The sequence below is a fragment of the Danaus plexippus genome, chromosome 25 (genome assembly GCF_018135715.1).
Source record: "Danaus plexippus chromosome 25, MEX_DaPlex, whole genome shotgun sequence".
NCBI classification, from domain to species: Eukaryota; Metazoa; Arthropoda; class Insecta; order Lepidoptera; family Nymphalidae; genus Danaus; species Danaus plexippus.
Genome location: NC_083553.1, coordinates 2,163,336 through 2,190,598, shown reverse-complemented (window position 1 = coordinate 2,190,598; position 27,263 = coordinate 2,163,336). Strand labels below are relative to the sequence as shown.

Here is a 27,263-nt window from a genome sequence, read left to right as displayed (position 1 = left end):
ATTCCAGCCAGTGTGCTATCGTTACAATTGTTTCCATGTATGTACATTGATTGTTTCGTTAATACATTTGTTACATTTTGAACTACGGCATTTCCGTTTTAATTTTTTATTCTGTGTCTATGATAATGGTTTCAACAATTATATCATCAATCGATCTGTCGAACCGTCAATATTCAATATATTTTTAAATAGAATCAGACATGCATTGACAATCATAACTGCACTCCCTCCGACCTTGAACGCTGACATAATTACTTTGTCGCGATCGATTTTGTTTTGCAAGGGTCCCTTAGACCCCTCGGTATTTTAGGGTCAGTATATCAATAACAATTTTAAACCTTGCTTAATTGTCATAAGACTGATAATATGGTATAACTCTATTATTGACATAGCTGGTAATATGCTTTAAAGTTTTCAAAGCCGACATTGACCTATATAAAAACAACAATTATTTCGTATCCTTATTGATTTTATTATTATAATTTGAAGATATTTTGTTTGTTTGTTCTTTAAGAGACTGTAGTTAATAGTAAGGATTAATTATCTTTTATTTCGAGAATTCTGATATTAAAATTATGCCTTTGTTTATAACTGCAAAACTTAAAAATATGTATATGTTTGAGACTTTTAATTTATATTTATTATATAAAACCGATTTCTACACCAATGCCAGATACAATTTTTTTTTCGAGTGAAGCGAGCGGAACGCTATACTGACGACTCATGTTATTCATCCACGGAGATGATCTCGGCAACCGGATGTCCGAACTAGTCGAGGTTTTTCAGTTCAAAAACCCAAAAGTTGGTTTCTATGAAAAAAAAAATATTATCGGACAACCAATTTCAATTTTAGGGCCGCAATACGGAACCCATGTCCAAAAAAACGGCCTGTACCGAAACGCTGAGGTCGCTTCACTCTACTCGCACCGACAGATTTTTTTTCGATCGAAGCGAGAAAAAAAAATTCGAATTTGCATCTTCTAGTAAGTATAAAAAATTTATTGATTGAATTTGAAGATAAAAAAAAAACGTTTTTGAGCATTTTCTTAAATTGTACACGTTTAATAGTTAAATTAAAAAATATAATAAAAAAAATATATTAATAATATTTAAATAAAATGTTATTTTGTGATTTACTGTGTGAAGCTCTTCCACTAATCTGTAAAGACTAAATTAGTATAAGAAAATTGAGTACTGTCGGCAATAAAATATGAACATTTTGATGTGCGAGTATTTCATCAACACTGCTGTAAACAGATGATTTGATGTGATGTCTGGTTTGATTGAAAGCACTTTATTTCGCCTGCATTCTATCAAGTGATGTTTCCTTGATACTTGGTACATGATCTGGTATTTCGGCTCGTTTATAAAATGGCGGATACAAACCACCTTAAGGAGCGGGTGGGAGCCCCCTTGCTACCAGGCGAGCATAGCTTACTGAGAATTTTAACGGAATTAGTCGTTGCCGCCTGCAGGGCGCCGCAGTAACTCACCGCATACGGCGTCCCACACGCACGCTCTTATTGCTTCAGCATAAGGTTCATAACGGCGTCCATAAATAATTTCGCCCACCGTACACCCCCACCCCCTCGCCTAGTTTTAGCGCCTAGTAACTCGCGAGGTGTCTACACGCAACGGAATTAACCAACCGAAAATAAGGGTAACAGACTTAAAAGAGGTTCGCGGTTCGAATGAAAATTTTGTGATGTTCCTACATATATAGCCTACCATTATATGCTTATATAATTTGAGCTGTTACAGACTATATCGCTTATGTAAAGTAATGTCTCAGCTTTAGTAAATGCTATGACGTGAAGTGTTTACAATGAATAAATATAATTGTGACTTGAAAATAAAATTGTTTGATCATTGTTGATTATGAATGTAATTAATTTTGATTTGATGTAATGTATGTACGTGTGTAGACGGCATTATTCTGAAGTGAAATCAATTTTAAAGTAAAAAAGCTTGATTAGGTCGACATGTCACGAAGGGTATTTTAGTGCTTGGTTTTTTATTTACCGCCATTGTAGCCCTTCGTGTGGCCTATATAGGAGGCAGTGTAATTTGAACTCAAATACGTAGCACTTAGGTCGACATTAATATGGATCATCGTATGTAATTATGCATTGAGCTACAGTCACTATGTTTATTTTAAATCCATAGAATCAACTTAATTAGGATTTAAAAAGATTTTAAGATGACTGTCATACATTCAGACAGAAGTTGACGAGGCTTAATTAAAAATATAGATACTAATATAATTTTTACATGTGTAACCTGAATTAATTTTTAATCTAAACATCGAGATCTTTCATCTAGATGGTCTAGATTAAAGGTATAGGTTTGTGGCGAACAAAAATCAGATTCCATCGGGTTCCGTGTCTCAATAAATGTTTAAAGGGCGCGTAAATCATTACTCTACGTAGTAAGTACCCACCGCGACACGGAGCTACAATATTTGGATACGTTATTTTATTTAAATATTGTTACGCGAAAGGATAATAATCGATAAACGTATCTTAATGACAACTAAAATCATTGTTTTCCAAATATGATTACTATTTGTATTTTTTAACTTGTCCAATAGTTTTGGCCGCGTAAGATTTTTAAAACGACTAACATTTTTAGTTTATATGAGTGTACAATTTTATATAATACCCACATACTTTTTAGTCAAAAATCATCGCATGAAAAAGTATTGAAGTTTTCATATTCATAGATATTCATATTAGAATATTTTATAGTAAACGTTGTTAGTAATAATATTATTTTAAGTAAGTACCAAAAAAAAACAATGAAAATGATGTAAGTATCGTAGTATATACGTATCTATATTTCTTGCTCTCGGATCTTTCGGTAGTTTGCGAGCAGGTTTCACCCGCGGGAGCCCTTGGCAGCTCAACCCCATATAATCTGCACTGACAGCGTCGCCCGACCCGAGCCTCCGCTAATGTAGCGATATATCTTATACATTATGTTGCCCTAGTACACACATGTATATATATATATTTAATATATATGTATTATTAAAATCTGAATATAGAAAAGAAAAGTTCATTTAACTTAAGCCAACCAACCAAACAAACAAACATTTCAACTTTCAATCTTTTTTTATTTGTATAATATATGTAACTGAAATATTTATTCTTTCATTTTTTTTAAGAAAATTCATTGGAAACAATAAATTACTATATACATTATGTTGCCCTAGTACACACATGTATATATATATTATATATATATATATGTGTGTGTGTGTGTGTGTGTGTTTCAGTGTGCTTTTAAATAACTATTACTATTATTTAGTTATGAATGTAACATATGACAGACAAGTAAACATGGGCTTGATTTCTGTACGTATAGAATTTATGCCATTCCATGGCCTCTTTGTTCGGCCTTAGCTTGATAGAAGCGGCGGTAAAAGTTTTTCTAGGGTCTTATTTCCCCCTTGCGGCCTGTGGGGCTGAGGGAGGGTTACTATTAAATAATCATTTCGGACCGCGGGTGTGCCTGCTATTTGCTCCCGCAAATTAGTGCTCCTCGTGCTTTATGCTAGTCTGCTGTCTGAAACTGTGCTTATAATAAAATATTAACAATAACATAAAGAAACATATACGGGGGGACGTGTTTGTTTGTTCGTGATTTATATCATTTGGTAATTCGGTATGTAAAATTTATATTCTAATGTTTATGTAGCAATATAAGTTATGAAGTAAATAGTACTACTGACTGTGTAGTAGTAGGACAGTATTGAGACTGATGATATATTTGATATTTAAGAAAAATAGGCCGAATAATATTTGCAAAATTCTAAGCAAAATATTATAAATTCAATCAAAGTTGTATGTAACAGTTAGTGTTATGATGCCTGTCGCTTGTGACATTAGACTACATATATATATATATGATACATATAAACTTAATGGTTAAATATCTAGTGCTTAAATACATTCTCTTATGAGAAACCAAACTCGTGCCGTCTCGTGGATTGACACCCTCACCCTGGGGTGTCGGGGTGTCGGGGTGCCGGGTGAGGGTGTCAGGGGTGTCAGGGTGTGGGTGGGGACCTCTTAATTATTGTCACATATGAATTATTTTGATATTGACGCCCTCAGTCTTCGACGCACTCGTTAGCCTCCCCACTGATTTCTTTTGCCAGTCGTTATCGCTCCGATTGTTATGTCACCCTAGTAGCCTGAGGTCCTCAATGACTGGATGCTTTGTTCTTTTTTTGATAAAATGGACAAACTTTTTTTTGTATGTCAATAATTCGTTAAAAATAATTTATCGCAGGAAGAGGCTAGAACAAAACATAAATATTGTTATCATTTAAGATACACTATCTTAAGTCGTCACGTTTCATTCAAATTGTCTACTTCACTGAACAGTGCTGCGTCTTTAACACGAAAAGGAGGTTGTAAGAATTTGAACAGCCTAAACCTACAATTAGGGGGTCAACCTGACCCATAGAGGCGATAATCGCAACGGCCACTTCGACAAATAGTGTACCGAGTTTAATTTTCCAAATTCACCTGTCGTTTACGTAATTCGCCCCCACCATACATGCGGCGCCCCCCGGCGGCCGGGGTGTCTAATGTAAGGCCGGGGGAGACGAAGGCGACGCTCACGAAAAGGAAAGGGTGGCCACCGAGCAATTTTTTTCTGATTTTTCCCCTCCGCCCTTTTTACCCCGATAATACCCTAATGGTCGCTCGCTTCCTTTTCGGCGGATTTTTTCGCCGTTGAAGATCGAGACGTATTTTTTACCGGCTCGTAATATCCTCGTTCCAACACAAATGAAAAATAAACCTTCGATTCTTCTATTGACAAGAGATTCCGTGTTCTGACGCTGGACGCTGCAGGGATTAGCACTTGTATATTGTTGCCGTTCATTAAAAGCAGTAGTCGCCGATGACGGTCTATACGAAAAGAAATAATATTGCATGTTTATGTCAAATGTCAATTTCGTACACTTTTCAGAAACCAACCGAGATTTTTTTTACATATTTTACTCAGACTTCCGCATGGACCACAACATACTTTAAAAGCTTTAGCTGTCTCTATGAGCATATTATTATGTTCACGTTCAATTAAAGAAAAAACCTTTTGTTTTCTGTGAAGTGTAGCTGTATTGTTATACAGTTAGGGTAAGCTGTAATTTTGTGATAACGTTTAAAACACATTACGATTATTATTGTCTGGATTTATGATATGAATTCGTTCAAAGAAAAAACGCATCGACGAATAAGGGCATCGACAATACTCAAAGGAGGTTTAATATAAATATTCACTAGACATGTGTTATCGGTGGTATTATGCTTGCGATTAAAGCTTTCGTGCATAATGCAGAAAAAAGTGTTAAAAATGGAGAAAAATCGTAAAAAGTTCCCCCCTGCGGGGATCTTACCACCTACCAGGCGAGCAGGGGTGCGCTGGAGGTATGTCCGTTGCTAAGATTAATACGTACCCGACGCCGCAACTTTCATTAAAAATACTGGGGACCCGATGGGTTAGCCGGCGCCGAGTTCTATTAAGATCTGTGTACTATGTACTTATGTATTGGCTTCACTGCGTATTTACATTCTTATATATACGGCAAGTCTATCTCAAACAAAATGAATGCTAAAAAAACAACAAAACTTTACTGGGTTTTTCTTAAAGCTGAATAAATAGTTTTATAGAGGTCTTAAATCTACAAACGGTTCACACAGATGTTTCATATAAAAAAACCTAGATCGTATGAAATTATTCAAAATTAAATTAAAAGCTAGTGAGCCCGGAGCCCTACCGTACCCTATATAATATGATAAGTCCACTTAATGCCGTAACGAGAGGGTCAACAATTCAACGTACGATTTATTTGTATCGAATGCGAGATTGTTGTGTTCATACTTATAACAGTGACAGTGCTTATTTTTATAGCTCCTTAATTAATTTGCCTGCCAGAAAGGCGCACGGAATAAAATCTAACTAACTGCAGGAAACAAATGTGAGAATATTCTCACAAGTACCAAAGCAACATAACATAGTAGGCGGTGCGTCGAATGTTCTAAGCAAGTGCGGTTTATTATTCCTTAGCTCCGAACACCCCATGACCCCCTGGTCGTGCGAGTAAACTACCGAGCTGTAGGCAAAAAGTACGCCCCCCCTCGCCTCACCACGCTTACGCTTTTAAACCTCAAGCGTCCAAGTACGGGAATATGAAATTTTCGAAATGATAAAGCCGGTAAATAATAACTGCTATACGCCGGGCACGCCGGCCCTCTAAATGTATAGTGCGCAAAAAAAAACTGAAAAAATTTTTCTATACTTTTTAAATTATATCAATGATTATATTATAATAATGTAAGTAGTTCAAAACTATCAATAATATTTTACTAATAAATTATATAATAGTTATAAAATGTATGAAAAACGTAACGCCACAAATATATCTTAATAGTAATTTCTAAGAATTTCTTTATCCTTACGGTATACTCGATATATGGAAATAATCGGTATATTTAATTTAAAATATTTATTTTATGTTCGTGCAGCCTGTACCGGGCAGCAGCAGGGTTCGTGTGTCTGCTTTCACATTACCCAGTATCAGCCACCCCCACCGCCCGCTGCGCTCCTAGTACCTCGCTTTTTATTCCTTCTGACGTAAAGTAATCAATTTGCAACTTAATTAATTAAGAAAGCTTTTGTCGTTTGAATGTGCAAGTTTTGAAGAAGTTTAAACATTTGACTGTCACACGTAAGTTTCAAAGAAAAAATTATTGCATAAACAAGACAATGTGAAAGAGCTCTTTAATTTTATAAGACAAATTTAAGTAAAATGTAAATAAAATAAATGTGAAAAATTTATAATCTAAAATTTAATTTACAAACAAACATTCAGTATAATAATAACACTATGTTGTTCTGATTTAAAATTTTTGATCGTCATCAATCGTCATATATGATTATCATTGTTTAAATGTTCGTTAATTCCAGCATATTTTTTACCACGTTATATACAGTAGTGGTTTATATAAAGGTCCATGTTAATTTATATATATAATGTGACCCAATTCCGTAATGCCGGTTTCCTACAAATACTTTTCCCTTAGTTTCGTTTCACCCGATATGGTTGTTATCTTGTTAGAGACGAGGGTACGAAGGGTCTAGGCACATAGAAGGTTCGCGTGCCCCGCACACTATTTATAACTGCTCACTGTTAGACTGCAGCTATACTGAAAGCTAGTTCAAGCGAAGATATTTCGCTTACACAAATGTTCTCTATAAAATAAAGTCGTTATATATATTTCATAACTATTCTTTATATTATTTATATTCTATTTATTAATAATCCACTTCAAAGCGATCTGAAGCTATATTATCTCGTCAGTCATACAGCCGTCACCTTAGACGTCAGTAATACGTATGAGGGATTGTTTTCTTGCACGCTGGAACCAATTAGGCCACATATGATCTTTGTAATGAGTTTTTTCCTAATATTTCTCTTGCAATGTAATTCTTCTTACATTTCGTTGAATGTTTCTTGTTTCGTTGGCTCATAATAGAAAGATGGCTATAAAATTCTTGCGTTCTTTTTTATTATTTGATTGTAGTATAGTTAATTTCAAGGTTCTGTGTTATTTGATTGGTTAGATGTACCATACAGACATACAAACAGTGAGATGTTTATGTACCAGGATGACATAGCATCAAGTGAGTTCTTTGTTTACCGGACTCTCCTAGTTGTGTTTGGAGCCGGAGGGTTGGATCCATATTGGACATTCTGTATAAGTGTGGGTCCCGATCCCAAGGCAAATCCCTTTCGGACCCTTCGAAGGACCGGCCTGTATTTGCGGATTTTTGAGGTAAAATTTATATGGAAGCCATTAATACGGCTACATTTTTAATGTACTTTTTTTTCGATATACTTCTTACTAGTGTTTAATTTGAACTATTTTGTCATGTTAAAGACATCTTCAAAAGGAAAAAAAATCGTTTTACTTTTACAACAATATAAATGATTTTTCTATATATAATATGTATATTATAGGCACTTCTACTATTTAATGTTAAGAAGTAATATAGCTACATCGTAATATATTTATAAAAAATTTTCACGTAAGGTCAACAAAGGACAATTTAACCCCGAATCAACCCCTTAAAAGTGTAAGGGATTTACGTATAAGTGTGAATATAGTCCGGATCAATTTATAGGACGTGTCCCTCAGCGGAATCTATCACACCAATTAAGCCATTGAAAGAAATTAATAAAACCAAGTTAAAAAACACAGTCTTGATTTCTTCCTTTGTTTAGCTTTTGTTATAAATTAATAGTGTAATCACCATTAAAATTTCGCCCGCCATGCTACTAACACGTTGAGCTATAAACTCCGTCCCTATTGAATTTTCTTGATAAGCAATGCCCTTCTACAGCACGTGAACAATTATACGGGAAAATATTGTAAAGGGTCACTGAATATTATCATAATAATTTATATTTATACAAACTATTAGTCTTTTGAAACGAATTTATACAAGTGACCCTTATAACCGCACCTATAAGTGTTTGCAACTAACCAGATTTTGCGATTATCTACGCACTGATAATTATTCAGTATTGGCGTTAATTTGGCAGCTTCGTGAAGAAAAAAAATGTTTAAAATGAGATAGATAAAAACATTCATTACATATAACACACGTATGCCAGAGACTAGAAAAACTTATAATAACATTAATGTAGTTCTTTTGACAGCTCTCTGGCCGTCGTTAGTCGCCTCTGTCTTGTCATAATCTCTAGTGATGATTAAAATTCGATGGTTTTGTGTTATAGTTTATAGATATTTTTCTTTTACCATCAATAAATTATTTGTTTGTCCTTTTAGGTATTTGATTGAAACTTTACAAAATATAATTTTGTTAATATAATTTGTCAAGATGTAATAACTCTATAAGAACAGACTTTTATAATGACAAGAGAATGATATAATTTTTTTTTTAGTCTATAAACACTGAACGCATTTGCTAAATAATAATTTATGAACAAAAATAGAAACGTATCTATATATAAATAAAGGTTATCGACTTATTCCATCTCTCATCACTAATTACGCAGACGGGTCGTACCCTTGGTACGGTCGTCTGAATTTTTTCCTCAACACCCTCCCCAGAAAGGGAGGCAACCCTCCCGGACCCTTCTTAACATTTCCCTGGCTCGAAGGCACAAGACGCCTCACTTATATGGGCCCCTGGTACCTACGGGTTATATACTTTTTTGGGTCTGTTAGACCCTTTGAGGGAAATTCGTGTTAGGGACCTATATATCCCATTTTCAGCGTTTTGACCTTTATGTAGGTTTAAGGTTGTATAAAACTTTGAGGATTAGGCTGGGTCGGATAGATCTCGGGAGAGTTACACCCTTAACATTATGTATTAATCGTTATATTATACATATGCTTAATGTTCTGTATTCACTGGGTACATAAGTATGTAAATAAGGATCTATATAATGATCTGAACTAATAGTTAACGCTGCATGAATAAGATCACTTATTTAAAATAAATGATATACCAAAAATTATATGTATATCAGAATCAAACGAATAACATGAGACGATAACTGTAGAGACTATTAAGCTAGTGTGTCTCGTAGTTAGTTTAGTTTATATGTTAATTAGTTATTTGCTAAAGATTAGAAAAGTTTTATAATTAAGTTGTTAGAAAATGAAAATATATTTATTGCGAGCAATGGAACGTGACCAATAGAAGAAAACAAAAAAGTTGTAGCTGGATAAACAGAACTTCATCACACATAGGTATCATGTAAATTATTTGTGGGGAAACATTAGTAAGCCCGTGTTTTTAAAACTGTATTTATAACTGGCGCCATTGACTACAAGGTGCGAATAACACGTTATGTTATATTTTAAAGATCCCATCATCATATACTGTAAATATAAGCACGTATTAAACACCGTGGAAGTTCATATAGCGGTACTTTAGCGTTGCCGAGCGTGTGTACGTCCCTTAAGTGCCTATGTCACGAGCCAAAAGGCGAACAAAGTAGCAGCCTTCCCGCCTACGGAATAGCCACCGAGGAGGGCAAACTTTGATACCATGGCCTCCCCACACAACCCCCCGGGCCCTCCACCCTCCCTCGGCGGGCTTTGAGGACGACTTTCAGCGAACTTTAGCGGGAAACCCCAAAATTCAAGTCGCCCCCGATTAGTTGGCGATATCTTTGAAATTTCAGCCCGTCTACTGATTTAGTGGCTCAGACTATCTATAACGGTTTAAAATAATATAATTCTCTTATATAATTGCTCTGTGAGAGCTAAAAGTAACGATTAAGGTATGTAATTCTATTTAATTTTTAACAGCCAAACAATCTTAATATAAAGCCAATGAAGGATATAATAAAAGAGGTATAAATTACTTTATTGTCGTTACCTTGCGCAAGTGTTCGAACTGTATTATATATTATACATAATAAAAATGTAATTGTTACCTAAGAATGCTCCATAACTGAATATTTGTTTTACAAGACGTTATTTAAAGAACAACACGTTGATGTCTTTTACTTGACAACGGTTTTAAAGTCATTCATGTTGTATCGAAATGAAGAAAAAGATTTAAATTTTTTATTCTTAATTTTTATAAGAGCAGTTCATGAAATTAAATTTACTTCACAAGTTTTCACTTAGTACTACGGTAAGTAAGTAGGCTATTAGGCTACCAGGAGGTTAATTTTAAAGTTCAAATATATCAGGAGAACAGACATCATCAGGAGATTAGTTCTAAACTGTTAAGTTCTATTCATCAAGTACTGAGGAATTTTCATTGGAGTTCAGAATATTTCCTACATCGAAGTGGATAAAGTTATAATATTATTTATTTTCTAATAAATGTTGTGATAGTTTTTAAAGTGTTTCGCGCTTGAAATCTTGGTTTTTGTAAGTCGAGTAAAAATCTAAAGTATACTTAGAAGAGGAATTACCGCCTACCCGCTGCCCGGATAAGGCAACCGGATATTTCTTTTAGCTGTCCAAAGAACCCCCCGGTCATAATGCCCTAGTGGAGGCCGCAGGGGGGCAGATATAAAGATACAGGCCCCCCACTTATCCGGGACCATACCCGGTCCTTTTGCTTTTATAGGGGGTGTGTATAAAACCGGATCGCTCGGTTTTAGCTGCGCTAGACGGTTAACAGCGGACCCGACGGCGGTCGCATTATGCTATGAACGAGGCTATATCTGATGTGGTTATGCTATCCTGGTACTTTAGTGCAATGTTCGGTTATGGCTTTCGTGTTTATTATTTGTATGGCTAAGGGCTGAGGCTGACAATAAAATAAAAACTGAGCCTGGAACTTTTACGATGTCGATACATAATAATAATAATAATAAGGGTGATGGATTCGAGGCATCTTGGACTATATTAACAAAAATAATTAAATCCATGATTTTGTCACTTACATACATATTTTAAGTTCAAAATGCACACACGTCATGTCCATGAGATATTTTAATGAGAATTAATTTTACTTAAGGCGTCTTGGTCGGCGTGCCATATTTATCAGATTCAATTACGTATTTATAAATCTGACGTTTGACCTTTCAAATAAAAATACATAATAAAATACTACCTACCTTCATAACATAATAAAATGGTTTATGTTCGCTGACGTCGTAGGAACTGTCTGTCGGACAGTGATATTAATATGTACGTTACTACCAGGGCGACATGTGTTTGTAAGACGTCTAACTATGTTGTTTCATTATTCGAATGTTCGTGGGGAGGCCGTATAAAAACGACAATTTCCTCTAAACGGCGCGCCCGCGCTGCGCCCGCCGGCGCGCCCTCACACTAATTAACTGCCGCAGCATTATGTCACCCTGGTACCCCTGGCGAGGGTGGTGTTTATTTTCTAAATTGGAATTTGCAGAAAAAAAAGTCCATGATTAAAAAAATAAACTATCTCTAATGTCGCGCTTTGAATGCGTCCTTATGGGAGTACTTAATAAATAAATGTCTTTCAATATAACCGCTGCTTTGTTCGCGTTCCGGGCATTTATAAAAAAAAAACTAATCGGTTCTAAAACATATGTTTCGTAAGTACAATATAATTATTCCTCTATCTGTGGTACCGTTAATATATTCAACATATTCAATCTATAGAGAATCGTATCGTAATATGAGATTCCATACTACCGAAACCCGGTCATTATGAATAGGTATTTCCTTTATAGGAAAGTAAACCTTATCGTTATATCGATAGAGACGCTGTTGGCGACATAAATGATTTACGCACGCACGTCTTGAATAAGCCACCTTAGCAGTAATTATTGTAATCTGTTACATATGTGTGCCGCTGACTGTAATGCGATCACGGGCGATTTGAAAAATTACCATTTAGAGTTGTTTTAATATTGCTAATAAATTTTGTTTGCTCTGCTTTAATCTCAAGTTATGTCCAATGCTTACTTTATTGTTAACATTTGTGTAACTATTAATAATAAATGTATGTTTTAAGTTACTTCTATAGTCCAACTAAGATGTGCTGTCTGTCTATTGGAAGCCATCATTCAATCATACGTACATCTTATTTTTAAAATAGTAACATTGTGAAATGTCTCATTGGTCACTCGTTCCGCGTCATCCTGCAGAATATATGTAGTTGAAGTAAGTTGTTAGGTATGTTTGTACATGGCTGTTCACACGTCACTGAATGAAGATATTGGAGTGGTAAATTGGTACATATTTCAATAGAATATAACAACTACAAGTGTTTCAAACTAATGCCTTATTAAAATGACACCGATATTATATATGTTATAGGAATCGTACCGCTTAATAGCTGTTTACTTTACGCTTAAGGATGTTTTGTGCTTGTGAATAAGCCAGTAATAACGATATTTTTATTGTTAATTTCTTTATGTTATTTTTACAATAATTAAGATATAATTTTTGTTTAGCTGTATGTTGTATGTATAAGTCTCTTTATTTATTGTTGGTACATGTCAAGGTGAATTCTCCTGAGAATACTTACCTGGTGGTAATTACCAATTCCTCTCCAGAGATCAGATCCCCTACTTGAATTTAACTTAGTCTAAACAAGTATAGCTACATGTACTTTTGGTTTCACTCAGAAGATTATGGATATCTAGAGAATTTGATATGTTTTATGTATTTTTGATTTTCTATTGGATAAAAATTAAGAAAATTAATTTCAAATAGAATCTAAGTTTGATTTAAATGTAAAAGATAAAGTTTTGCCGAAATTGAGTGGTAATTTAAGACGCAAACGAAGCGTAACTAGTGTTATGTGATTTGAACTAAATCTTAAGTTTGTCCAACCAGGAACTGTCGCAGCGCGTCGTTAGGGAGAATGTTCTAAGATGTTTTAATTTATAACATAAACTAGAAGAGGACGAGTCATTACGCAAAAACATTGTTACCATCAAGAAAAGCTAATACCAAAAATGTAATTATAGTTTAATTTATGTAACGAAAAATCTGCGTATTGTTGTGTTTTATTTGTTGAAAATAGTCTATCATGGTCCATAGTTTTTCATCAGAGTGCAACACAATGCGTGTAATTGGAAAACATACCCGTCGAATTGTCTGACCTGATCTGATATTATATATCTCCTTATATACTATATGTCGGCTCTGATGTGTTGCTGTAATTACGTCATTATCAGTTTGTAATCAAGCGTGAGTCGCTTAAATTGATTTTCCTAATTGGCATTAACTTTGCTGATTATTATTGTTGTGTAATAATAATAATAGTCTTACGTTTCTTTTTCAAATAGACGGACGATTTTCATTGATTATGAAATCGATTATATAATGAAATTTTTTAGTTCATATGTTTTCAGTTGTAAAATTTTCGAAAGGTTTTGTTATTTTTTTTTAATTTTCATGTTTGATTTGCTTGTTGGGTCGGCTATTCGTTTTTTTTCATGTGTACCAACCAACCAATATAACAGCAATCAGCCGAGCCTAATGTACCAGGGCATCATAATCCTAGAGCTGGTATATTTATTAGCCGGTAGTTTTTTCCATCGATTGTCCGCGAACCGATGTGCGTGTTTGGAGTGTCATTGATGCATTTCGGTATGGGGCCGGGGGGATGGAGGCAGGCAGGCCGGACAAGTATTACCGAACGCACTAACCGTCAGATCAGTCGCCAGTGTGCGTTCGGAAGCCCTACCGTGCGGATGTACGTCGCGCTTCTACAACTTACACGCGAAACTCGATATCTTAAACTAAAAATCGTATTATTTGTTGTGAATTTAAGGTTTGTTGTAGTGCTTCGATTGCGTTTACGTATAGTTTTTACATTTATTATTTGAAAATATTTGTGTTATTCTGTTTTGTACCCAGAAATGGACATAGTTACTCTTGATGAGTAAGTGAGCCTTGACATTACGCGGTGACTGCAAAAAAATGCAATTAGCCCATCGATGAGGTTGTCTTAGCTAAGTTCTCTTTGTCACGCTAAGTAACGAGCCATTGTTTTTGAATTCATTCGATCCTTAAGTATTCAAGTCTAGTTTCCTGTACTTTTAAATATTCAATAGTTTGTCGGTTAGCCTTGATTCACATCTTAGATTCATTTTAATATTGTTTAATTTACGAAACATTTAGATAGATAGATGGAAGAGATAATAACTTTTGTTATTAACGAGTACCTTTGACCACTGTTACCAGGGCAGCATGTGGCTAGAAGATTTAAATCTAGTATTGATATCCAGTTTAAAAGTAATTTTGGAGTGCAGCCGCGAGTCGAACTAATCAAATCGTTTACGGTTTTTACGCTGATAACATAACTCAGGTCTCGCTGGCGAAAACACTGCCTCTAAATAAACAAACTATGAAAAGTTATAAAAAATATATGCTAAGGAATCATTATATGTTGAAAATTAATGAATTACTCGTATTCATGGATATAAAATAGATAGCCGAATGTAACACTTTATGAAAGTTATAGAACTAACAATAAATATATATAATATTATTATAATATACTGTATTGTGATATAACAGTTCTGATATGATATAATTGTTATTCTTACTATATTTAAGTATATATATAATAATTACTGTGTGATTTTTTTAGTTAATCTCGAAGTTATCACTGATATCTTTATACATATAAAATTTTAAACTAAAGCAAGTGTCAACATACTTTCATGGCGAGCAGAACAGTTATAACAGAGTTTTGTAAAAGCTATAACATGGCCTTGTTCTTATCACGAGAAATACGGACGACATGACCGCTACTTGGTGCACAAGTAAAGGATACAGCTTCCTCACTTAAACTGAATTAATTGTTGGATTTTTATATATCTATATCATTGAGAATTTAATTATAATGTTATATAGTTTCTGTTGGGGTTCTTCGTCTAATGTTCCGCGCTATAGGAAAACTGCATCCGTGATTGAAAACCTCCGCATTGCTATCGCGTACTGCATAAGAATGAGTGGCCCTTCGCGATTTAATCTGTTCGAAGCTCCTCAATACGCCTGGTTACCAGTTTTTTCTCAGAAACAAGCGTACGTGTAATTTCAATTCATACCATCGCTTCTATAACATGATACGAAAGGAACTCATTAAAAAAAATACTCATAACAAATAAACAGCTATTAATATCAGAGTTACAGGCAATTAAAATATAACAAACGGGAAATTAATCAGTCAAAAGCGTCCGAAACGTCCGTAATCACCCCATTTCTATTCGTACGTGTATTTAACGGTAGCAAACAATGATCATTGAAAAGTATTGAACAAATAGGGGCGCTACGCAGAAATGCTGTTTTTAAAATGGACATTATTATAACAGGTTCCGTATAGGATTTCATGGGAAATTTCACGAGAAACTTGGCACGATTACATTATACAGATATGTGCATCCCAAATCGCTTCCAACTATTTAGAAGTTAGCTTTGTTTTCCGAGAAAATGCTTTCTACTAACGATATCTGGATCTAGATTTCAACGAAGTTTGATCTTTATTTGCGCGCTGTAGAAATAATTTTGCATTAACTGGTCGTTTTTTTTTATTTATCTACGGAACCCCACACAGGACTGACCTACGTAACTTTAAGCAACGTGCGTTCTGCGTTCTCCCTTGCTCTTCAAATCGTTATATTTATGACTTTCTGTTTATCTTCCTGCGATATGTCAGATGACAATCGACATGTATCATTCTCTATTAATTTCTAAATGTACAATTCTTTAGTGTTTGTTATTTGTTTTTTATGGTTATAATTATGTATCATAATAATAATAATAATGAAAACGCAATCGAAGTACTCATAGAATAAATCTTTTAGAATATCCAGTCATCTAAAAAATGGGAATACGTAATTGAATTTCCATTGTCAGTGACAATTTAACCAAAGGACGAAGTGCTGTAAAAAAAGTATAACTCGAAGATGGCCGCCAAGCGTAAAGCTGGCGCACTGCTACAACACGTTTTACCAAAGGTAACTTTTTTAACCATACACATAACACCAGTATATTTTGCCACATAGATTCCTATGATTTATTTCTGCGTGGGGATCGTTTAAAACGGTCAAGTCGTGCATGCCAAGGCTGTAGATGCACTTACAACTAGTAAAAATGGTAATTGTATAATCTGACCGATTTTAGAATGTGTTGTAAATATGTGAGACTTCTTAAGAGTAGCCACCATCCGAAAGCGGTCGGGTAGCAGACGTTGCCGCATCGAAATTGGCGCCAAAGTCAGTTTTCCCGGCGGGCGGCTCGACTTGCAAAATGGCGGTGTCTCAAATGACACTTACTGCTACGTAACATGGATAAGACGTTTAATTCCATTTTGGCTTCTTTGTTAAGTTACATAACATTTCATTTTCTAAATAAAAATTATTTCACCCAAATTTTAGACACAGATTAATATATACGATTATTGATGTGTTCAATAAATTGTCTATTAAAATTTAAATTTAACTCATTTTATTTAATACATAAAAAGCAGGTCTTAAAACAGCAGTTCGCATTGTAATATTGATATTCATTAAACTAAAATAATAAATGCCGTATCCATACAAATCTGCCAAGGAGTGACCAATGAGGCGCCGGTCGACCTTGCAGCCTACCCTATGTACTAAACATAGATATATATAGACTTATGTAACCTCGGCTTCTACAATTCGTGTATACATGTAATGCGATACGTATGTGTTATATACATCAATACATAGACACATAAACATATAAGCAGACCTGGTGACAAATAATTTGACACCTATTTTTTTTAACTCAAATGACACAAGTCAACAACATTCAGCCATGAATTATATTCGTTATCTTTACAATAATTTTCTAAACAGATTTCTTTAATGTTTGTTATTACATAATATATTTATTTTTATGCCCAATTTGAGTACAAATTAAAAATATTTTTTAAAATAATGCTACAATTTTTCTAAAATTTTATTAAATTTGTTTGTAATAATATTAATAACTCAATTCTTATAATATTACAAACGATTATATACTAATTGTATTTAATTTTATCTTTATATATATTTGATCTGTACGTGGGATTATGTTATTTAGCTTTCCCACCTGTCAAGTGTCGGAGTAGACAGCTCTGAAGGCTGAACTTAGTTCGATCGAGTATTTAGTGACGTCTGATAGCTTATATATAGAAAAATGTGAAATTATACATGTTTATTATATAAATACATAATACTTATTTATATACTTATATATATTCATATTGTGAAGGTTTTTGCTTAATTATCTATTATATTTTGAAGCTCACACAAATATTCCTACAATACACATATAACTAAATTAATAGATGATTAGTTACTAATCTTATTGTTTAGAACAAAAAATAATTCAGACAAAAGGCTTAGGAATACAACTGAGTGTTAATTTTAAGATTAAAATCGTTGTAATTTGCAAATATTCCACGATTTCAGTGCGAATGAAGCCTTAGTTAAAAAAAAAGATCTGCCAGAACACTGTCTTGACAGTTTTTCATTCAATTGTCATGTACAATATTGTACATTAATGCTAGTTGATAATGCAGACGTAATAAGAATACTAAAACGTAATGCGGGTGCTAGCCACAGAACGTACTGCTCAAAATGAAGCTATAAAATTGTCGGAACGACAATTAAAATATGTATATACTAAAAGAAAAAAAAGTAAAATATAGTCTGTACGTACTAGAACTGCTTATACATACAGATTCAAGAAATTTTACAGAAACGAAAAGGCTGCCTGCACGCATGCTATGAAAACAAACCCTTAAATTAAGAAAAACCATCTAATGAAGCCAGTCGTCTGTAATCGACCTAGTGACCTCTGTTTTGTCCATCACTCATTCCCGTTCCGTCATTCAAAAGAAATTCATTCATTCGCGAGCGAATGAGTTGTTACATTCTATTGTTCGTATATATTTGGTAATCAGTTTAACACTTGCATTATACAATTAAATCATCGACACGTTATTAGGCTTTACACTATTTCCTTATAACTCTTTGAGATGAACAAATCTTACGTTTGTTTAACAATAAATTTTATTTTAAGTGTAACTTGTAAATAAGCCTTCGAAGCCCGTTGTATTATTCAACGCGCATTCCTTACATTGTTAGTTTGCATGTCCCGGCGATACCTCCGCAACACAGATCGTAACTATTCCTCACCGCACATTTTTATTCGTGAAAAGAAACAAAAGATTTTGAACTTTTTCATCTAATTATTTATATTCATATATAAGAGTTTGATAAAGCGTCTTTTTAAATATCTGTCTTGGGCGTTTTGTTAACTAGTAGAAATTATTCTGCCAATATCGAAATATTAACCGATTTCTACACTATTATTAATCGATTTGTTCAAATATTGCCTCTCCCTACAATTAATTCGTATAATTTGTGTAAGTTAATATAATTCTATATCACGTCTCCCAGCTTTATATTCAAATATTACTCTAGTATATAGTATTCTTTTATTCCAATAAAACTATTGTTACTGACTTACTCCCTTGTATTATTTCATTCATTACATTAAACTATGTTTAGAATCTTTGCTTTAACCGTCCGTTATAATATTTAACGCCTGACTTGTTTAACCGGTGTTTTAATATAGTGATGTAGCTGGCAAGTTATTTAACCTAATCGGAATCGCATTGAAGTAACGGTATATACACTATATAAGGTAACGCAGCCTTTAATTTTATAGTACGGAATCTGATGCAGTAACTTTTAATAGAAATTCATAGTCATCTAACTTTTTTACGGCATTAAATGCATTTAAAACATTAATACCGGCGTTATATAGGTTGTAAACGACATAATCGATTCTACGTCAAGGTTATTACAATGATCTACTAAATATTATACGATTATTATCGATATATATATATATATACTCGATTCTCAATTCATATAATTGATACACAAAGACAACATTCAAAACAATTGGTGTGAATAGATAGCATTAATCTGATTAATGACATCGATGTACATATCAATGGCTCTAAGCAGGTGATATAGTAATCGAATAAATGCGAATAAAGAATATTAAGAATATTCCATAGCGTTACAAAATCGTACCACGAAGCCAGTAAACCCCTGGGCCGTCTGCTTCAAGTAATTACGCCCACTAACCCCAAACCCCCAACCCCCTCGAACCCTTCTTCGACCCCCACTGAGATAAGTAAAAACAATATTTTTATTCGACTCGGCCGTCGGTATGGCAGTCCCGAAGTGATTCCCTATGTCCTGTTATTCTAACTATAGATCATAGACCTATCAAAATGTTAGAGCTGACTCAAAGGAAAATATCTTCTTATTTAAGGTGATGATAAAAATTTTGTTTATCTAATTTAATTTAGTCATTTTATATACATATTACATTTTCCTATTTACATTTTTAGATACTTTTAATTCTAGTTGTCGTTAACTTTAAAAACAGTAAAGACATTACAAAGTTTCTGTTAGCCCCGAATTTAAATGCTCTGTAAACTGTATACTCCACAGCGGTTAAACAACGTAAAAATTTAGTTTTCTACACGCAATTTAATATCTGTTAAATATGCATTATAATATAGATACTGGCAAGAGTAAAAACGACTTTAAATTTGAGCATTGTTTTAATGAAAGCCATTAAAAACTTTTTGTGAGCTTTGAGCAACAGTTGGGGAGTACATCGTTGAGTTTTTAAAACATTGTGTTTACACTTTTTGGATATTTTCTTTGATTTTTTTTTATTATGTTTTCCCGTTTTCGTTTTATATTGTTAGCTAAAAAAAACATATACGAATCGGATTTTAAATAACTGTATATATCATTGTATTATTTCGTTTTCAACTTGTAATACATATTAAAATATTCGGATATATTTATTTGTCTTTAACCGCGAAACCTAGATCGGAGTCATCATAAAGTCTCCGAGTTGATCACTTGAAAGTGCTTTGAGAATTTCCCGTCAGTGTAACCCCTCTTCGGTTTTTCGAGGCCGACTCCCCCTTCTAAGGGAATTTATACAATGTTGAACACGAGTCTCATATGGCACATTTCATAGTATTTCATAGTATTTCAAATAATACTTTCATATTTCGCAGCCTACAGATCATGGCGAGCTATCGTTGCATTCTTTAGTTTTTTCTAATACATTTATAAAATATTTTAATTCATTTACTTTGAGAGTATTTTTTTATTCCATATAATATTGTTATAGTAATGTTCTATGAGTACTTATTGTGAGTATGTTATTTTCGTCGTACATCGTCTGCTTGGTATATCGTTGTACCCTCTTAGCAAACATTTAAACTCGCAGCTTGATTCTTAGCCACCTAGCGCCCCCAAGCATTTCAATTATTTATTAATTTGCCGCCATCTCGTGAATATCTCTGTGTTTGATACAGTAAATAACCTTTGTACATTTAATTAACGCTAGTTTCTATGAAATATCAATTTAAAGACAATTTTTTTTTAATATAAATTTTGTTTTGTTATCCCGTTTTAAACCACGGCATAATATTGTTATTCTTAGAATCAAAATCAAAAAATACAAAGAAATTATAGTTGTTTTAGGTTATTATGCTGATAACTGATTGCTAATGTGTTAATATATATATATACTGGTGTATTATGAACAAGGTAAGCAGAACTACAATGGTAGGTTGATTAATTTTTGCTTAATACCATGTAATTGTGATCGCCGCGATGACAGTCCGCGTCCGGCCCAGTAAATCAATGCTGCTATATACACAAGTTATCGCTTATTTACCTATGTACAACATGTACATAGCGGCGTTTGTATGGGTATATACGCGTACGTAGATAATCTCGTCATAGCTCGCACCCGTTATGGTATTACTGTGTGTGGGCGTTGGGGTGAGGGTGCAGGGTGCAGGGTGATGGGGTGATGGGGTGACAGCCCCGCGTGTGCCGCAGGGGGCGCTGTCCGTTTTAAAAATACTGAAGCGAACGAAACTACCGAGCCAGCAGAATGCTAAAGGAAGCCGTTTATTTTGAAAGACTGCGAAGACTCCTCGCCGCCGCTTCGCTCCTGGTGCAAACGGGCAAAAACTTCGGAATACAAAAAACACAAAAAAACACGCCTCGTTCGAGCTATTAGCGTGCCAAGCGAAAATATTCGTTTTTTTTTTTAATCCGGTAGTATAAAAGTAAAAGTACTAAAGTACTTACGAAACTTAAATCTAGCAATTTGTAAATAATTTTTATAGTATAACCACCAATTAAATTTTTATTATTTATTTTTTTTAATATCAAAAATAAATGTAAATAAATAAGTTGTGTTTGTTTAGGATCCCGCTGATGTCGATCTATAAACGTGTCTGTTACAAAAATCTTGTATATCTTGACCTAATATTCTGGAGACCGTTGCCAAGGCTCCTTTTTCTATGGTGCGTTAATTTTTATGGTCATGCATCAGACATGCGAACTGAATTTCTCTTAACAAATATTTTTATTATATAAAAATTTTAGACAAATAAGCAGTTTCATTTAATATATTACAATTATTTATTCTCTTTTCACGGCTATGCTAACTTTTCACTTATGTACACTCTCGAAGTAGTTTTGTAGTTAACAGCTGGAACTCTATCCAAAGCCCCAACCTTGATATTATATTTCTTTTGTCCATCTTAACATTCTAGGAATTTCCATTTGGTCAGAAATTAATTATCAAAATTTAGCCCATTTTTATTAACTAATTTATTCGCACATTTCGTAACGTCTTTGTCAGCCATCACAAACACTGACTTGCACAATAACAGTTTATATTTATTTCTTGGACATTTTTAATCGTCGTTTCATTCCGATTCTTTTAGGAGGAAGTTATTTTCCGATGCAGCGTAAAATTTGGACATCAAAAGAGTGCGATTATTACCGATTCAATTGCGAACAGATTTTATTTTGCATCGGGATGTTTCAGGAGGACAAATTTTTAACAGAAAATTACGTTATGTTAACGTTAAAATACTTAACAGGCTGCGACACGTCAAGGATGTGGCTATTAATATCGATATATTCATTGATCGATAATCGAAGCATCCTTTGACGTTGAAATTTAAATGTATTTTGTTCGTATTTTCATAATTGGGCGATGGGTGGCGTCAGGCGCCCCGGGGGGACCGGGGGTGTGCGCGGGGTGCGGGGGGTACCGTCATCCCCTCGTGGGTATTTAATGATTATACGCTGACTGCCACCTGATTGCAGCACTGATGATTGCTGTTATCGATAAAACTAATTAATGTGGAACTATTTTATTGTCTTGTTCAGTTATAGGCGTGCTTGTATACAGATTGATTCAAGAGAATTACGAGGGCTTAGGGCTTTAAAACATTTGTGATTAATAATTGAAGAAAAGTTGAAATTATTTTGTTTAAAGAGGTTTTAATCAACAAAACTATGTCCATAGGAGTTAAATGCGAGTGAGCTGCCTATTTGTATAGTTCGGTAGTGTTAGTGTGTGTATAGTTTGTAGCGTATATCAGGAGTGTGGTGTCAAGTATCGATAGTGATATGTGCATCACTATTCGCGAGGGAGGCAGTGGTGTCCAGGGGGTGTCCAGGGGGTGTCCGGGGGGCGCGGTACATAGGGCATGTATCAGTACATAGTCAGTACATAAGCGGTGGATGCCGAATTTTGCAGTTATTTTGTATCGGAAACTAGGTTATTTTACAATTTATACCTCAACGAACGATTTCCCCTTAATTCCACCAGATACCAGCTGTATCTGAATTTAGAACAAGAGGCAAATTTATCATTTTCAACTAAAATCTAATTTAGTATTATTCAAAGTGTCGCGACTACAACGGATGCTGTGAAATAGACAAAAATCCCGTCACTTAGAATGATGATACTTACTTACTTTTTAAGACATATGTAATTATATATATGCAGTATGCTAATGTAGGTTCGTTTGTTTGTCCGATGGACCTTATCGGACTGTCATTGAGGTGTAATTAATTACAAACTGAATTGCATGTACCGGGTATACATAAGTGCGAAGGGTCAACGTATATTTAGTGTCCGCATAGCAGATGCGGTCCTTAGCCACCGCCGCCGCCCTAAGACGGTCGATATCACCCCTCCTAACTCCTAACTGTCTATGTGCACCTGGTACAATAGGTGACAATATACTGCTTATAACTTAAGCTGCGTCTTCACCACCAAATCTTTAAAAATAATAATCTCATTTAATTTTAACAATAATATGTTAAGTAACCTGATTATTGCAACAAATCGTTCTGATGTACTTACATGTGTATTATGCGAACGCATGCATTTATCGAGGTTAAAAACTTGATATCTTAGCAAATTCCTTTGTTACTTTGCCAATATTAAATAAACACACTTCATAATCATTTCAGGGAATATTTTCATGTCGAAAGACATTCAATGATACAAACAATATACCTGCAATCAATTATACCTACAATAAAATGTTTACGCGGCTATGTTTCTTCAGTTTCCGTTTAAACCGTCCATTAACGAATTGAGTTAACATGAAAGTTCACACCATTGGAAATTCACAAATAAGATTTTCGTCGAACCGTCCCATTCTAAATGATGTCCTGTGCTTCACACATAGATATCAAATTGCCGTGAACGTAACATCTCAATATTCAACCAACGAACTGTATCGAGAACGGCCACTTGTTGAATGAAATCTTTGTATGTTTTCGTAAGTTGACGCGAGCCGTGAAATTGTACGGCTAAAATGTTTACAAAGGATTTTATTGATATATATTTAAAGTGAAAATACTTTTAACGCACAAACATATCGACTGCTCCAACGTTTTTATATATAAATCTCGGTCGCTTTGTAATAATGAACCGTAAAATGAAACGTACACGTGAGGTTTTGTTTCGTGTGCATTTATTTTATTTTTTTTTTAAAGAAAAAAAAAAGTCATTTAAATCGTCCGTTTTTCATTAGCACGAGCTCGCTCTGCTCGTGTAGTGTAAACCATCTAGTGTATACGCTAGAGGTCGGCTCGGGTTAGGCAATCCGATGGGATTTATCACCGTCCGCTGGGAGCATGTCACTCGGTCATTAAGCCGCTAGCATCACACTTATTAAACCTGTTGGCGTTCCATGATCTCCTTGTATTTGTAAAACAAAACGCAACTTGTTTTTTACAAACCATATTGTTTATGCAAGCAATGTTTAGTTTAACAAGAAACAAATGTCAAAATGTTTTTTTCACGCATATGAAAACAATGATATCTCTATATCATAAGTATGTATGATGTATATGCAATACAAAGTACTTAAAATATGTCTTAACTACGATGAAGATTACCATTCTGTGATCTTTGGATAAACACCTAAATAAATAAAATATTTCGGTGTATATTTTAAAAAATATTCGCCTTATGTGGAAGGTTGTCTAAAAATACATACACAGAAGCCCTAAAACAGCTTGTGAATACAGTAATAGCACAGTTTTTGCTTGCTTAGCAAAAATAATGGCTAGCAGCTGCCTAACCGGCCTCGTTTCACGAATAAGTCGCTCAAGTTGCATCAAATGCCAACGAAATGTGATGTTCTTAACGAAATAAGCGTCTACTCCGCTGAATTATACGAGTTTGATCCTCATATTACTATTATTATTAATATAAAGTATGTTTATTAAAATAACAGCTTTATTGAAATGTTTGATATCATTAAATATTTGGATTTTATTCAATGTTTGCATAATCTTGCAACTTTGACAAGTTCGCCATTTAAGTATTTTTATATTATATCTTAAAAGTCAAATAAACTTAAATATGCTTACTAAGTTTCAAGTTACTGAGGTTCCAGCAACAAAAATTCTTTGAAAAATAATCATATTCATAATTATTGAAGGTGTTGTCAACATTACCAGGGGCTCAGCATATAGGTGGAGCTATATTTAGTGGCATGTCCATTTGAAGCACTATTGATTCGCGTCCGCGGCAGGAGCGATGACCTGGCCCGCTGGCCGTTTGGCTAATTTATTAATTATTAAGTACTAACCAACTTATGCTAGCCTAATTTTAGGAGAGAAATGGACGGCATCCATTTTACAATACCCAAAACTGTCTACCAGTTTAATATGAAGACAGTACTTTAATTAGTTTGTCCTGTCGTATAAATAACGAATTATTTTTTTGTTATAGGACAACCTTACCCCTGAACCAGCCGACATGACTGATGACGACAACTTTCCCGGTGAGTTATTTAACCTTATCTGAGGGTTGTGGTACTAAACATTATATAAATTCGATCAATTCATCCAATAATAAGAAAAATAAAATTATTATTAAATGGAATACATTGATCGAATTTATATTACACTAACAGACACAGCCACTTGCATCAAATCAATTATGGGGCAAAATTCGATTTTCGAATTAGAATATGTTTGCCTCTAAACGACTCGTTTCTTATTGGTTATTATTTTAAAATGTGTGCAATTCCAAATTTAAATTCTGAAAATTGATTGGCGAATGTGATCTGGTGCAGGTCAGGGCTACGCGAAAGACGCTGAGAAGTTGAAAATGATGTTGCTGGCGTGGAATTATCACAGCCAGACGCAAGGTAAACATATTGTATGTGAAAATAGCGTTTACAGAATCATTTCAAACAAAGATTAATATTAAACATAATTTCGTTACATTCCTTTATGCTTATAAACAAATCAGACTGCAATAGGTTGTAAGACATCGCATATATACGCTTTTAAGATTTAAAAAAAATACGCCGATGTGGGAGATTTAAGGTTTCGTCTAAATATTTTTTTTCGGTGCGGGCTGCAATTTGCACAAAACACAAAAGAATTTCTTAACAAATTTAGGAAGCGTGCTGTTGTAATTAAAATAAATTCACCCCGTAATGTGCTTAGGCCCCTTTTTAAAACTTGACGACAAAGAGGAAAAACATTTAAAATGTCTACGTTTTTTTTAATAAACTGCCCTTGCATATTTCCACGATAAAATCGTCCGGTAGCTATTTTTACCGGCTAGCGAAGCCATATCGAGAGAACGCTTCGTACTAGGGGCAGACGGTTTAAGGAACCTCAAATTATTTATAGTCGTAGGGTTGGCGCTTCTTACTAGAATTTATTCTTCCAAAGCTATATAATTTATTAAAAAAATAACGCTTTCGACGTTTAGATTATAGCAAAACGGCAAGAATATTACTCGCAAATAGCTTTGAACGGTACATAAATTACAGGTTTGAATTATTATGAATTGTCATTGCGGGAGTTGAATTTTATATTGATGTAATTTAGCACGGCGTATTAAACTCGGAGGCGTCCTACACGTTCCTGTTGACATTTACCTAACTAGCAGATGCAACCGTTCCTCGACCGCCTTATGCATACCGTCATTAATTTCTGCCGCCTTAGTAACTAACTATGAATACGTAATAACCCAAAAATATATATTTTTTTTATTAAGAATATTCTTGTAATGGGTTTTAATTTACAGCCGATCTTAGAGTCTCGTTATTTTTTTCCGAATTACCCAACAGTTGTATTTTATCGCTGCAATTAAGATCACTTATTTATTCCAACCGCCTCCATTTAAAACGTAATACGAATAGCAAAAGTAATTTCCAAGATCATAGCAAACCGAACGGGAGGTAAACAAGTTTTTAGGAAAACAAGAATCATCTTCGGAGACCAAAGTATTACAAGTAGCTTGCCATATAAGGAGTGGTCTACTCGTAGTGAATTGCGATGCATGGCACATCTCGTTCAAGGCTTCGGAATCTTGGCAGTAACGCGATCT

General features: G+C 34.3%; 1 protein-coding gene across 1 annotated transcript in view; it reads left to right on the top strand.

Moving 5' to 3' along the window:
- Positions 1-27,263, top strand: part of LOC116775454 (nucleolar protein 4) — a 72,818-nt gene that overhangs the window by 39,148 nt on the left and 6,407 nt on the right. The window contains exons 4-5 of the mRNA XM_061524685.1: positions 25,647-25,698; positions 25,993-26,067. Coding sequence (XP_061380669.1) covers positions 25,647-25,698; positions 25,993-26,067 — 127 coding nt within the window. The remainder of the gene's footprint in view (positions 1-25,646; positions 25,699-25,992; positions 26,068-27,263) is intronic.